At 46.2% G+C, this 15415-nt stretch overlaps 1 protein-coding gene across 2 annotated transcripts in view; it reads left to right on the forward strand.

The window, feature by feature from the left end:
• The window catches only part of SLCO3A1 (solute carrier organic anion transporter family member 3A1), a 307677-nt gene extending 292483 nt beyond the window's left edge, over positions 1–15194 (forward strand). Inside the window, exons 10-11 of one of the 2 annotated variants that reach the window (XM_024752826.1) lie at positions 5605–5847; positions 14535–15194. In XM_024752826.1, the coding sequence (XP_024608594.1) occupies positions 5605–5847; positions 14535–14617 (326 nt within the window). In that variant the 3' untranslated portion in view covers positions 14618–15194. Of the gene's footprint in view, positions 1–5604; positions 8779–14534 lie in introns of those variants that run through there. The other variant, XM_024752825.1, reaches the window with a different exon arrangement.
• Positions 15195–15415: the final 221 nt, after the last annotated feature.

Below are 15415 nucleotides of genomic sequence, written 5' to 3' on the forward strand. Positions count from 1 at the left end.
AGGGGACTAGATGAAAGCAAGAGAGAAAGAAACAGCAGAAGCACAAGATAAAGCTGAGGATCTGAGCCTCTGGGACTGGGCCTACAGAGGAGCCTTTAATAGGATAAGGTAACAGACACACGGGTCTCAAGGGAATTGTGAGGGATGACTTGGGCTGACTCACCACCTGCCACAAACTCTCCTCCACAAATGCCTGCTCTTAGTTTTCCAGAGCAACCTGCTGGGCAAAGAGCATTGGGAACCTCAAGGTGCACCTCTGTACACAGGTGTCATTCCTGAGCAGACTGTCCTTGGGTCTTGGGTCATTGGTGAGCTGGTCTAGGAGAGGTACGTCTTAGAAGCTCCTGATGTGGTTCATCAAACACTTGTTGAGCTCCCATTGTGAAGTCTTGAATATAAAGAAGTTCTACAGCAAGTGGGAGAAATGAACACGTAAAATGAGTGCGTAAGGAGTAAGCGCAGCCAGCCAGAGACCCCCAGATGAGAGGCCGTTGCCCCCAGCCATGGGATGGTGGGGCGCAGGATATAGGGTCTGGAATGTGGGGGAGACCCCTTCCACTCACCTCTGCATTTAGTTGTTTATTCAGCAAACATTTACTAAGCACCAGTGATTTATCTGACCTCCTGAAGGACCTGAACCACCCACGATCTACATCCTGGCCCTGTTCTAAGGTGTTATCGGATACTTGCCATGGATCCCACTGCAGTCAGGCATACCCGGGTTTGAGTCCAGCTCTGCCATTACTGGTCATGAGGCCTTTGGCAGGTTATTTAAGGTCTTTGTGCCTCAGTGAGTTTAACAAGGCAGCCAGGAATGAAATGAGAATAAAGTAGCTCCTCCCAACTTCTCAGATTTAAGAAAAGCGAAGCCCGTGGACAATGCTGGACGATGTTGACAGTCCAGTCTCTTTCTTGGCACTGCTGAAACAGAGAAACTCATTAACCCTTTCAGGAGAACATACTTTGACATCCCTTTCTAGCTTGCGTTGGAGGTAACAGTAATTCCATCAGGTTGAATAGAGATTCCGTGGTGAATTCAAGTCTTGGCAGGTAAGCTGGGAGAGGAATGGATATCTTTTGAAATGTAAATGCAAGAGTAATTTGCAGCTTCCATCTTGTCACATAAAGGAATGTGAATTTATTTTTCTTACAAAAGCCTTTGTTCACCTTTTAAGTTTAGACCAAAGAATATAAATAGGCCTGGCCTTTTCAACCCAGAGAGTGAATTAAGTAACCAAGATACAAGACACCATAGATTTCAGGAAAACAGAGACAATTTCCTTAAGTGGCACTGCAATTTTTGCATTGAAATATAGCTGCAATTTGGGCCTGAGTGTAATAGGAAGTAAGATTTAATCCTTTTAATATTCTCTGTAATAGCAAGTAACAGCTTTGAGCTTTCCGGATACCCTCCCCAACATATGGTGGGTTCCCAGTGTCCCTGTGATGGGACCTTAGTTAATGCCTCCTTCATCCGTGAGTTTCTCCCAAGGAAACATTAGGAAGAAAAGAGCTCAAAAGGGAGAGGACGGTTCCTGCGGGCTCCGGGGAGGAGAGCGTTCTTTTAAAACACACGGTTTCTAAAGAAGTACTTCATTATCATCACTTGCCTCCTTTCTTCCTTAGGTAACTGAGGACATAACAGCAGAAGTAGGTACTAACATACACCTTACCCAACTTACCTCCCTTCTGTCACTAATCAGATGAGTTCTAGAATGGCAAAGGCCTCTAAATAAGAGATCTAGCAAGTGCTTCGCCTCTAATATTCTCTGCACACCTGGAATTCAGGACCTGAGAGCTAGAGCTCCCCTTTGGAAAAGCATTTTAAGTCAAAAAGGAAAAGATGGACTTGGCAGAGAAGAAAGCTAATATTTCCTCTGTTCACAAATGTAAAAGGGATTTCACAAAGGTTATGAGGTACGACTCGTAAGGTACCCAATCCAGAGTTTATTCTAAACTATCAACCCCAAGTCCCCTGTACAAGATAAGGTGGCAAAAGTTCTGGCCATATGGAAGGACCAGACCCTTGCATAACACTCCCCTCATCTGTACCAGAGTGCTCACCTTGAGTGTGACCAGGCAGGCCATATTATTTCCTAAAAGATCAAGAAACTGAGGCACCGAAAGTAACTTACCCCAACCTTTCAGCTCCTTAAGTGAGAGGGTCTTTCATCTTGACCACAAGTGCTCTCCAAAATATCGAGTGTAACATGAAAAACTTTGCTAGGCACTTAGCTTTCTAATTTCTGTTTGAAGGCTTTTTCTGATACTTTCCAGGGCCTTGTCATCCAATAGTAAAGCTTGACAAGGATAAAACGGACATCGTTAGCACATAGAAATATGCCCTACTTTAAGACAACTCCATGTTATAAAAATCCTCACTCGGATCAGGTATGTGAAAGAGTTACATATTGGCACTTTAGAGGGATTTTTTTTTTTTTTAATTTAAGCAAGCATTAATGAATGGCTCCATGATACTGTACATTTCCTGCGATGTGCTTAAAATATGACCTGATTTGCCCAACTTGGATTTGCATACAACTCTTCAGGCACCCGGGCATTGTGGAGCGAGGGGCCCTGTACCATCAGCTCCTTCCCTTGGCAGAGCTTATACCAGAGGTGTCATAGTCTTGGCTTCCCATTGCCTGGTGGTGGGTGGGGCTAGGACAAGAGGGGCAGAAGGAAAAGGAAGGAGGAGCATGGGAGCTAATTACAACCTAGTAAAACTCTGACAAATAGACAAGTGAATGGATCTGCATTCTCCCACCGGGCCACAGGAACAGGCCAGATTTGTCCCATTGATCCCCAAGTCTATCCACAATCTAAACTGGCTCCAGAACGCCATTTCTTTACCTAAGTAATGTGGGGTGTAGCTTAGTGTCTATCGGTGGTTGCCATGGCAGTTCCTCCAGTTGGCTCTTTTTCAGTTAAATGAAGAAAGGTATCTGTTGGGGGTCAGGAGAAGACACACTGGTTAGTGAGAAAGGTCTCAAACACCTGGGCAGCCTTTGGGGCAGAGAATGCTGGGAATGTGAGTTTCCACCCACCAAGACCAACCTGACCTGGGAGCTGCAAAGAGGGAGCAGGTTGTATTGGGAATTTGAGTTTGGAGTTTATTAACTCAAGCTGCCAGAGAGATTTAATTGCAGTTTCAATGAAAATTTCTTCCTGGGGGTGGGGGCGGTGGGGGCGGTTTCTCTTTGGGGTAACAAGCGACAGAGTTGGACAGTGCTAAGGATAAGTGCTGAGGCATCTGGGCCCAGGAGGAAGCCCTGCCAACCACATCAGCACTGATAGGATCATGCAGTTCTCTCCCCATGCCATCCCAGGCCAGTCATTAAAACCAAGGAAACACTGTATGACAGACTCTAACACATATGTATAGAATGTAAAAAAAAAAAAGAAAAGAAAAAGAAAAAATGGTACTGATGAACCTAGGGGCAGGACAGGAATAAAGACGCAGATGTTGAGAATGGACTTGAGGACACGGGGAGGGGGAAGGGTAAGCTGGGACGAAGTGAGAGAGTGGCATGGACATATATACACTTCCAAATGTAAAATAGATAGCTAGTGGGGAGCAGCCACATAGCACAGGGAGATCAGCTTGGTGCTTTGTGACCACCCTAGAGGGGTGGGATAGGGAGGGTGGGAGGGAGACGCAAGAGGGAGAAGACATGGGGAGATATGTATACCTATAGCTGATTCACTTTGTTACACAGCAGAAACTAAGTAAAGCGATTATACTCCAATAAAGATGTTAAAAAAACAAACAGACAAGGAAACAGACTCACAGACATAGACTAGAAAAACAAACTTATGGTTAACAAAGGGGAAGGGAGGGAAGGGATAAATTAGGAGTTTGGGATTAACAGATTCACACTTATACATATAAAATAGATAAACAAGGACCTACCGTATAGCGTGGGAACTGTAGTCAATATCTTGTAATAACCTATAATGGAAAAGAATCTGAAAAAGAATAGATACGTGTAATTGAATCACTGCTGTACACCTGAAACTAACATAATGTTGCTAATCAACTAGACTTCAATTAAAAAAACAAACCAAGGAAGTGCTGCTTCCTTCATTAAGCCCCGCTCTTCCAGGCTGCCCTCTGAGGGCCCCTCCGAAAGGAGGCTCTGCTGTGGATATAACATAGCCATTCTTATTCTGGTGATCATGGATGGACTTCAGGGGTCCATGAAACCCCTGAAATGTGGATGCGATTTTGTGGGTAGATGTATTTTTCTGAAGGAAAGGTCGATATCTCATCAAATTGTCAGTGGGATTTTCCTTAATACAAAAGTGAAACTCAGTCCAGGGCTGAAAAGAATGCTCAGGGTATCAGGGTACCTCGGCACTGGGATATGGGAGTTGTCACCACCTGTTTCCAAGGATCACTTCCTGCTTCTCACCGAAGGTGACTGGTACCATATTCTGGCCTTGGGGACACTGTTTCTTCCGAAGCAATTAATTTGTATTAATGGCCCATCCATTGCTTTCCCATAATACAGATGAAACATTTTTCCCCCAGTAGGGCACAATCGCCTGGGAATGTTTTATTTTAACAATGCTGATGACCAGGCCACATACCCAATATTCCGATTTAATTGGTCTCGGGTAGGACACCTCAGAGGATTTTAATGTGCAGCCAGTCCTGATAGCCTTTGAGCTCGGGGGCAGCAGCAGGCACATGGACGCAGAGAGTAACAGAGAACTGAATTAAGGATGATGAATAGTTTCCATCTCGTCTGCCTTTTGCGATGACTGATTGTAGGTGCATGAAACGATCTATCGTGAAGGTTTTAAAACCGGTTCCTGGTTCAGAATGAAAAGTATTCTGTTCCCGTGGTAATATTTAGGGGAAGGAAAGTTGTCAGTATGTGTGCAGATATGTTCCAGCTATTAAACCATACACGCATGTATATTTACATATCTTTGTATATATACATGTATGAGAACACATCCTTCCTATGTATATGTGTGTGTGCGTATTATATGTACACACACAGAAGGTGTAGTGTACTGATTTTCAACCTCTGGTCCCCTCTGCTTCCAACTCCCTCCTCTCAAGAGCACACAAAGCCTCGGACGCTCCATGCAAAAGAGCAGTACGCAAAGTACGATGCCTCTTAGCAGCTTCCTCTACAAGGGTGCACTTCTTTGAGTGACACCAAGAGTGTCTCCCTTCAGGGAAGACTCTCTTCCTTCTCAGACTCTCAGTGGATGATGATCCCAGATGTCATTTGTGTTTACTCTGTGCCACGCACTGTTCTAAATGCTTTCCGTGTATTCAATGAGCCAACCTTCACAGTGACCTGAGAAGGACTGACGTTATTAACCCCGTTTTGCAGATGGGGAAACTAAGGCACAGAGGGCTTAACTTGCACAGGCTTGTGCAGTAAGAGGCAGAGCTGAGATTCGAACCCAAGCAGTTCGACCTCCGGACAGGGTCTTTACCCCACTGTGCTATAGAACCACTGAATATGGTCCACGAACCCTGCAGTCCTGTCGGAAGAGATACGTACGGGGACGGGGGAGCCCTCCTCTCCATCAAACCAGCCGTTCGAGCCCAAACATTAACTGTCCGTTTCCCTCTGACAGGCTTCATCCCCCCACCACTCATCTTCGGGGCCGGCATCGACTCCACCTGCCTGTTCTGGAGCACATTCTGTGGGGAGCAAGGCGCCTGCGTCCTCTACGACAACGTGGCCTACAGATACCTGTACGTCAGCATCGCCATCGCGCTCAAGTCCTTTGCCTTCCTCCTCTACACCACCACGTGGCAGTGCCTGAGGAAAAACTATAAACGATACATCAAAAACCACGAGGGCGGGCTGAGCACCAGTGAGTTCTTTGCCTCTACTCTGACCCTAGACAATCTGGGGAGGGACCCTGTGCCCGCCAACCAGACACATAGGACAAAATTTATCTATAACCTTGAAGATCATGAGTGGTGTGAGAACATGGAGTCTGTTTTATAGTGACCGAAGGAGGGTTGAACTCTGTATTAGTCATCCGAGGGTCAGTTTTCCTAAAAAAAGAAAAAAAAGAAAAAAGTTTAAAAAAAAACTCAATACACACAGAGACACACACACACATGTACACACAGCACCTTTGTCCTTTTTCTCAAAATCAGAGCCAGACAGGATTCAAAATAAGGAGAGCGTGGGATCACATGGTTGACATGCAACCTCCTGGGGCTCAGAGTCTACTCTTTGAAGGCACCTCATGGTTTTTCAGGATGCCGACAGCTGCAAGCAACAGGCACTGCCAAATTCAGGGAACAGTGGTGGCCGGCTTGGAGGACGGACCTTTCTGGATATATATACACATACAAAACAGAAAAATATATATATATTAAAAAAAAGAAGTCTACTAAAAAACCCAAGTTGACAACATTTGCCAGGATAAGCACTAGTGACACACCCCATGCCACCCTCCCCACCCACACGGGGGTGGAGGGGCACCCAAGTCAGAGGAGTGGAGGCCCACTTCTCTAACTTTTGCAATATGGGTCGCTGTGTAGACGACTCACCCAGTCTACACATGTGGTTCAAGGCCCCAGAGTTCTCTCAGCGATGCTAAAGGGTGATCTGTGCTGGAGACTGTAATTGACACCTCTCACCAGCTCCATTTCCATTTCTCAAGACTGAGGGCCCCAGGGGGAGCTGGACATGGGGGGCCAGCACCTCCCCTTCCCTGCAGCACCTCCCATTGGGGTGCGTCCCCCAGCCCCGCAGAGTGACCTCAGGAAGCAGTGGGCCTCGCCTGGCTATGACTGACTTCGCTCAGAGCCGGTGAAACCCAACCTAGTCCAAGTCATTTGCTTACATTTGCCAAACATTTTGCCATTTTTAAGGAAAAAAATGCAATGCATATGAATTTCAAACTGTTGTATGTGTAATCCTCTGACACTATTTTTAACTACTTCTCAAATCTGTGTTAACCCTTCAGTCACTAACACAGTTCTCTAGGCCGAATTTATTACGCTGGTTGCTTTTACTTTTCTCCTTTTTTAATGCACCAAAAATATAATGTTATTCAAGGGATGCAATTAATCTATTGTAATTTTTTTATCATTTTATCCTCATTTGGATAGTCTGTGAAAATAAGAATATGCAGTGTGTTAAAAGAAAAAAGAAAAAAAAAAAAGCTTAAAAAAGAGAGTGTATATGCACCCTGCCTTTAAAAGGATCACATTTGAGGCAACAGGGGATAACGTGATGAATTGCAAATTTGCCTTCTCCATTTATTCCCCATGATTCAGTGATCACTGTCACGGGAAGCCCTTTCATATGCCTGCTTCACATGCCAAGAGGTGTTCTTTTCAACCTGCAGCAGAGACACACGCTCAGCTGTGGGTTGTGTGTATGGGTGCAGGGCTTCTGGGGAGAGGAGACGGAAAAAAGAACAGTTCCCTAGCACAAGCTTTGAGCAGCATGTAGTGTCTGGGTTAACAGACCCACAAGCTCCTGGAAGCTACTGCACGTTCACTGCCTGAAAATGTCTAATATTTTCAGGGTCAGTCTTGAACTGAGAGGCCTTTGTCTGTATGTGTTTTGAAAGTGGCTGAACCTCAAACAGCTAGAAGCGAACCTACCGTTGTTTGGGGTAAGAATCACAGGAAGACCTCTTGCATCCAGCTGACTCGGCCTGGTGAGGCCATTTGCAGAAGGGGCAGAGCTTATGAGAGAGAGAGAGCACGTGCACATGCGCGCACAGGGTCCAGTTAACCCACCTTTCATGCTACTGCAGTGACCTTGATCTAGGCCACTCCTGGGCCTGGAAAGACCCCAAGGATGGGTTGGTTGGTTGGCTTTTTCACCTCAGACAGACACGTATTTTCAGGTCATCTAGAAGGCAACAAGAGAATCAAGAAAGAAAAGAGTGGGGCGGGGGGAGAGGGGCATTGTGATGAATTTTTAACAAACGCTGTAAATGGGGCAGTTTGAGTCACAGCCCCAAACTAGAGAAAAGCCCCACGGAGCAAGGATGCCCAAAAGAAGCTTGTGTCGCGGTGCGGAGCCACCGTGATCAGCTGCATCCTCGGGACAGGATGCTTCCGGAAGAGCTTTCTCCTGTGTTTTGCTTGAGTCTGTCCTTGTTCCTGAAAGTGGGGACGCCCATCAATATGTTAACTAGTTAAAGGTGGGATTGTTCTCCAACAATTCGTAAACTATGTACACTCTGTGGCTCCCGAGGCTGTGATTCCATCCTGTATAGGTGTTGGGTTGGTTTTGTCTTGAAAATGTATTGCTAATAGATCGCTGCCCTCTTGTATATGATCGTGTAGCTCCCCCAAATCAGTCCACACCCACTGAGGCTGCAGAACCTCGTGTTTCATGGGGCTATTTGTGTTTTTGTTTTTGTTTTTTAAAAAAGATTTTTGAAAACTCTTTGCATTTTGGCTATTTTTCCTAAGATTTTAGGCTGAATAAGAGATTAGGATGACAAAGGAAAACAACTCCAGGGCTCAGTTTTATCAACAACTGGATCGAAATTTAAAGTCCCCTCTTGTAAGATGGCTCTAGCATGTGTTGTTGTCACCTTTAAAATTTTTAATTTCTCTCCCATACTCCAGAACAGAAAACCTAGTCTAGCTTTAATTTTCCTTTTGTGCTACAAGGAACCGTTGTACATACCCTTCCCAATCCAGCCCCTTGATTATTTGCTTGGTTTTGAGCAGGATTTTGAATGGAAAGATTTCCTTCGGAGATCTTCATTGGACTTATGGAAAACAAAAATGTAAGGGACGGAATAAACCTAGAAAGTGAATGCTAACGTTCTCTCTCTTCTGCTACAAAGCCCTCCGCCACCTTAGTGGAAGGTGCCCAGGGATGGATGGAAAGGCTCTCTTTGCTGCAACTTGCGACAGGTTTTTGTAACTCCTACATATAGACCAAAAAGGTTTCTACCAGTAATATCCCTGCGTATGAAGTGAACACATTTTCTAGAGTCTCTGTCTCTGGGGGACGGAGTTTGCTGTCTTCCTCCTGCTGAGGCTGTGCGCTGTCAGGGAAGCCCAGCAGCTTTGCTGCCTTCTTCACGCCTCCACAGAGGAAGGCTGTGAAGCTCCCAGGCACCCCAGGGACACTGCCACTCCAGGAGGCCACAGCATGTGGGCTTTCCTCACAGCTAACAAAGGAGCCAGAGATGCTTCTGCTCACGAGTGCCCTAAGGAGTTTGCTAGCAGCCCTTAACAGGCAAAGTAATAAGGGGAAACCAAGAGCTTCTAAGGAATCCTTTGACAGACTTCCTTCCTTCCGAGCAGGAAGGAACGTGCTTCTCCATAAAAATCGCTTCTTTCTCCGCACCCTCCAGTGGAATAGCTTCCCCTAGTGATGATTTGTAGAGTTTGGTTAAGTGGTGTCTCTACATTCAAATCCCTGATTCCACTTCCCCATCTCCAATAATAACCTAGAGCATCCCCTCGCTCGGGCGTGGCAACATTTCCCATGCCTTGCACGCAGGCCCAAGGTGACCCACAGAAATATTCCATTCAGGGCGGCCAGCTGGTCCCTGGGATGATAGCCACACCACTCCTGAGGAAGTTTCTCAGGAAAAAGATTCTGCCGTGGTTGCTAACAGATTATCTTCCACACTTCCAAAGCAGGCCATTCATGAGGAGCATGTAAAATGGAAACATATATATACTCACAGGGAAACCCTCTGAGGAGAAGAAGCTGTTGGTTCCGCATGAGCCTACAAGGCTGTTTTTCCTGCTGCCCCCTGTTCGGGTCATGGGAAGTGTGGTTTCTTCTCCACCCAGTCAAGCCCACCAGGCCTGTGTTCTAAGCCCTGTTTGGGAGTCCTGAATGTACTCCTGAGCAACGTGAAGCAATAAAGTTCAACCTGTAGAAATCAATGCAGCTGATCATACAATCAAGAGCAGAGGGACAGGACAGGGTAAGCTTCTGTCCTGTTTGGTGGTGTTCACCCTACTGTTTTGTTGTTTGTATGTTTTGGTGGTGTTCACCCTATTGTTTTGTTGTTTGTATGCTTGGTTTGGTTTGGATGAAGGGAGAAAAACAGACAAGCAGTTTTTCAGTCTAACAGAATATTTGCTGTCTTGTGCTGTTCTTACCTGTTTCGATGGAGAACCAGTATCTGTCCAGGAGAAGGTGCCGGACACATAGTAGGGGCTTAATTACTCCACTGAGCTCACGTCAGTGCCTCTCAACTGCCTCCTTTGAGCCACGGTCTGTGTTTCCCTTTCAGTTAGAATCCAGATCAAATCCCTCCGAGGTGCGACATTTTCCAAGAGAGGGTGCTAGTGAAATTAAATTGAGCCTGGAAATTAGTTTGAGGCATAAACAGAGTCCTTTTCCTCCTCTCTGCCCTTCCCTCCTTGTTTCCTCCTTATTCACCTCTCCCAACTCAGTTCAAATGCTCGAGTTCTGAACAGCTGTGAGGACTTAATCTCTGAGAGTGACCAGCCCTACCGATAGCCTTTGGACCTGGCCCCCCTGGGGTATTATGGTTGCTCAGGAAGAAGTTGGTAAAACAGAGGAATCTCTAACTGGCAGAACATGCAAGAAAGACATTGTTCAGATGCCTCTTTCGGGGCCTGTTGCTAGGATCACACGGGAATTTACACTGTCTGCACACAGCCACCCACTTGTGTCTCCCCTCCCTCATGCTTGTAGGTGACCTCAGAGTGCTTGGTTATCATGGCAGGGAGGACATGAGTTAAAAAGCCTGAAATGGGGAATTCAGAAAAGCCGGGATTCCCCAGCACATTAGAAATCTGTGACTGCCATGGAGATTAGGACAGAGCTCATGCTTCTCAGGGACCCTCCACGTGGTAGCACAGTTTTCCTTGGCAGGATTAGTGCCATTTAGGGGAGCATTGTATGAGCTTGATAATTTCCAGTGATGTGTTTATTCACTCACTACTTCATTAAAATGTTGACTGTGTGCCAGGCTCCGAACCAGGTACAAAGGTAAAGAAGACATGGTCCCACCCTCCAAGAACTCAAAGTTTAATGATTGAAACAGACCTGAACACAAATAAAAGCAATAGAATAGTCATTTTAAGAGCCAGGATCTGTCTGTCTGTCTGTCTTTGTCTGGGAGCAATGAGGGCTGTTTCAGGGAGCTGGGAAGTTCTGCATCATGGCATCAAGAATCAGGAAGGCTTCAGAGAGCCAGTGGTCTAGAAAACAAGAACTAAAGAGCAGTGGATGTCCGCCAGGGAGCCAGGGGAAGAGACCCTCCATCGACAGGACCAGCAGAGCAAGTTCACAAACCTTCCATAAAGGGCCAGGTTGTAACCATTTTAGGCTTTGAGGATCATTGAGTCTTTGTGGCCACTACTCTTTTGTCATAGCAGGGAAGCAGCCCGAGACAATGTGTAAACAAATGAGCGGGCTGTGCTCCAATAAAGCTTTATTTACAAAGACAGGCAGTCTCTGGGTTTGGCTGAGGGAGGGCTGTAGCATGCTGATCTCTGTTCTGGAAAACAACGAGGTCTGAAGCAGCATGGCATACAGTCTGATGGACTGTAGCAAGCAGAGGCCACTGTAGCCTGGGCTGAGTCATGGATTGGAAGGGTCCTTCAGCCTTAAAAATCTAATTCAGGTATCCCATTTTCCAAGAATGAGGTAAGTATCCCATTGTCGTCAGGGTTTGCAATGAAGGCAACATTATCCTTCTCCTGTGTAACGAGGGGAATTGGAACTATACAATCTACAGTCTCTTCCAGCCCTGACACTCACTTCCTAGCTCTACCAGAGTAATCATCTGTTTTTCTTAAGTGATGGAAGTGGACATGGGAGGGGAAAATGCAGGAACAAGACAAAGAAGATTGAATCCAGATACTGAATAGTGTCTCAAGTTTCTTCCCTCCAAGACGAAACCTTGGCACTAGAAAGCTAGTAGATATGCCCAGTGGAATAATTGGTAAGCATGAATAATAACTAATAATAATAGTAGCTGACATTTACTGAGCACTTAGTGTGAACCAGCTTATCACATGTATTAGCTCGTTTAATCTCAACCATAGTCCTGTGAGGCAGAAGCAGTTATTAAACTTCAGTTTACACGAAAGGAAAATGAGTCTGGGAAAGCTTCCAGGATTGGCTCAAGGTCACAAAGCCGAGTTTCAAACCCAGGTCAACAAATCCAAAGCTCGTGTTCTTTGCCTTTATGGGTACTCCCTCCATCCTGGGCAAGAAATGAGAGACCCTTCCCACCTGTAGGGACGTCCTATTCAGAAGACTCCAACTCAAATGGACTATGGATGCCCCCCACGCTCTCGCATGCCCCCTATCATAACAACGGGGACATGGCAACAGCTGTATTCTGGGGACATCTGCTCTTCCTGTGTTGTTCCCAGTCTTAACCACAGAGCCCAGTGATAACTTATTTGGGATGTTCTACCAGAAGCAGGGAGGTAAGAGGAAACAGGAGATGATGCCTCCACTCTAATGCATTTTGAAATGCAATTTCAAAGTGCTGAAATGCCAGGGAGACAGTCCTCGGCACTGGTCATCAGCTCCAGTGGGAGAGACCCCGGACACCCCTCCCACCTGGCACCCCTGCAGTCCTCAGCATAAACCTCAGGAGCTCGGCTCCAGGCCAGGGCCTCAGACACACCGATGCTGGTCACTGCTTGGAGATATGTCTTGCTCTCTTATCAAATACTAGACTTTTAGGAACAGAGTTTCTAGATGTTTTGATTTTTGTATTAACGGCTCAGGCCAACAATCAGTAATTGATGATTAGCACCGATTCTGAATATTTTTCTGTAAGGTAAAGTGATTATGTTCTCTTACCAGGAGCAGATGGAACAACCATAGTAAATTTTCTGGAGGTTTAACATCCCGTAGGGTGAGATTTTACCATCCCATTACATCCCATGCTAACTTAATAGAAGGTAACTCTCGTGGAGATGGGTTTGTCAAGACTGTTGCATTTTATAATCGAAGACCATAAAATGAAGTGGAAGTACGCAACGTAGGAAGTTTCATTATAAGAGGAACCCAGCTAACACATCAGTTGTGCTCTGGGCCAGCCCCTTAAAGGAGGAAAGGGGCTGGAAGCTCATGCTTATTATGAGGCTGCTACCCACGTGCCAGGGGCCATAAGGCCTGATCCCAGGTAATATTCTCAGCAGCTTTCTCACACCTGCCCTATGAGGTAAGTATCATTGTTTCCACTTTACAGATCAGAAAATTAAGGCTCAGTAAACCAAAGCTTCCCAAGGTCACACAGCTAGTTAGAAAGTCACCAGGAGCCAATGCCGGGTCTGTCTGACTCCTGAACCAGTGCTCTCTCCATGACACCACAAACGCCACCAAAGTGAGAACGCAGATCCGGCTGGCTCCTCAGGAAGCTTTGATGAAGCCAGGAAGGCACCTACTGTCAGAAACCCCTACAAAAGTCTATAATTCCATAGAGAAATGAGGCAAGAGCTGGCGGTGAAAACCTCTGCCAAACTTTGCCTTCCGGCGCAGAGATCTAACATGAGAAGAGCTCTTTTTTTCCTTCAGTAAACACTGGAGACCTTTAGAAACACTCCTTCCTTTTTCCACCTTAGCCACATCAGCAGAAGTTGACCATCTCCCCATCATTCTCTGCCTGATTCATTCTGCACACAAGAACCAACCGCGTCTCTCTCACTTCTGTCCCACCTTCCCCAACTCCCTGCCCCCATGGCTTCTAACAGAGCCCCCAAGACCAAAAGAACTTGAACCTTGTGAAAGTTGAGAAGGATTCCCCAAACTGTCCAGAACATGTGAGCTGCATCTCCTATAAGCCAGGTCTCGGCTGCAAAATCCTGAGGAAAGGAGTGACATTTCCACGTTGTCACCTTTTGTACTACCGGGTCAGAGTCTAGAGAGGACAAGGAAATGAGTGGGGATTTCTATGGTACCGCTCTGGCTATCATCGAACAGGAAAGCTGCGTGTCACGGTCATGGAGACCTACACAACTTGTAAATCATCACAGGGACGAAGCTGGGTTTTTCGTACCTTTTAAAATGAAGCCGCAGCATCTATTTCAGAAGTGTTGTGGAGGCTTAAAAACCTTGCTCCAACGAGGAGATTCTTTCACTCAGCATGTGGTGACCCTCTGTGGCTGAACGAAAAGCAAACTGGTCCCAAATGCTGGAGGAGAAAGCATGACATTAGAATGCCAGGAGGGTCTCTCTGGTACACAGCCACCTGTCCAATAGAGATTGCAGTGACAGTGTCTGTCACTGGTGACTTACGAGGATGAAGATAAGTTAATGACGGGGATGCAGCTTATTCCTTCCCATAGAGTAAACATCCACGTAGGTGTTGGTACAGACATGTATAGATATGCGCTTCTCAGAAAAATTTGGCCTACGTAAAGGTCTTTGGGCTTGGAGTCTGGTTCCTTGGGGTGACGTGGAGCAAAACATAGCATTTTATTGACATGACTTCCTGCTCTTATCCATTCCACTGGAAGGCCAGGATGCTGTTATGTAAGCCTAAAAAATAAGTAGGAAAACCAGAAAAGACCGATCTCTTTTTCCTCTTGGCTCTCTTCCCCCCTCCCCCTTTAGGCACAGAGTACCAAGACATTGAGACTGAGAAAACCTGTCCCGAGTCACAATCACCTTCAGAAGACTCCTTTGTGAGAAGCTGAGGGCCTGGCCTCACAGAACAGCCCGCCACCGCCCACAGACCTCGCGGGCCTGACTTAGCGTGCTCTGCCCTGCCCGAGAACCCAAGGGTCCCTGTGAGGACTCTCCGGCCAGTATGTGGTCCTTTGAGGCCCCAAGCACAGGCCTGTGATGAGGACTAAGCAGGTGTCTGTGGCCAGGAGTCCTCCAAACCCTTGGAGTAGGCATTTTCCTGGATCACTAAAGAGTAATATTGACCAGATGTGCAAATTTCCTTCTGCCCATTCCCTCCTTTGGCTCCTGTGGGGATGGTCTGCTGACATGCTTTAGAAAACTCCCTCTTGGGAATGCTTCTCTGACCGAGGGCTCCAACAGTTCTTCCAAAAGCAGCTGAGTCTGGATTTTAATAGGAGGGGGTAAAAATTCCCCTGTTTCATAGAACAGAGGGGGGAAAAAAAGCACATACTCAATAGATTTTGAGTGTGGTATTCTGTATTTTTGCAGCTTCTATTTTCCAGATGAGCAGTCTAGAAATATGTGATGTAAAGTACATACTGTACGTTTGCTGAGAATTATATTAAAAGCACTATTTTAATTCTTCCTCAGTCTCACGCTGTAATCTCTATTATCTTCCTCTCTTGTGTCTTGGGTAGGACAATCCTCAAAGACTCTTGAGGAGAGTGTTTCTGGCTGTGTGTGTTCTATATTTACGGGCTTTGACTAGTTCAAAAGAGCACAGTCTTTGGAGCCGAAACAGACCTGGGTTCAAATCCTCACCCCAGCACTCGCTTACTGGTGTGGTATTAGGGAAGTGATCTGAC

The sequence above is a fragment of the Neophocaena asiaeorientalis genome, unplaced genomic scaffold (assembly GCF_003031525.2).
Source record: "Neophocaena asiaeorientalis asiaeorientalis breed wild unplaced genomic scaffold, Neophocaena_asiaeorientalis_V1.1 scaffold109, whole genome shotgun sequence".
In the NCBI taxonomy this organism is placed as follows: Eukaryota; Metazoa; Chordata; class Mammalia; order Artiodactyla; family Phocoenidae; genus Neophocaena; species Neophocaena asiaeorientalis.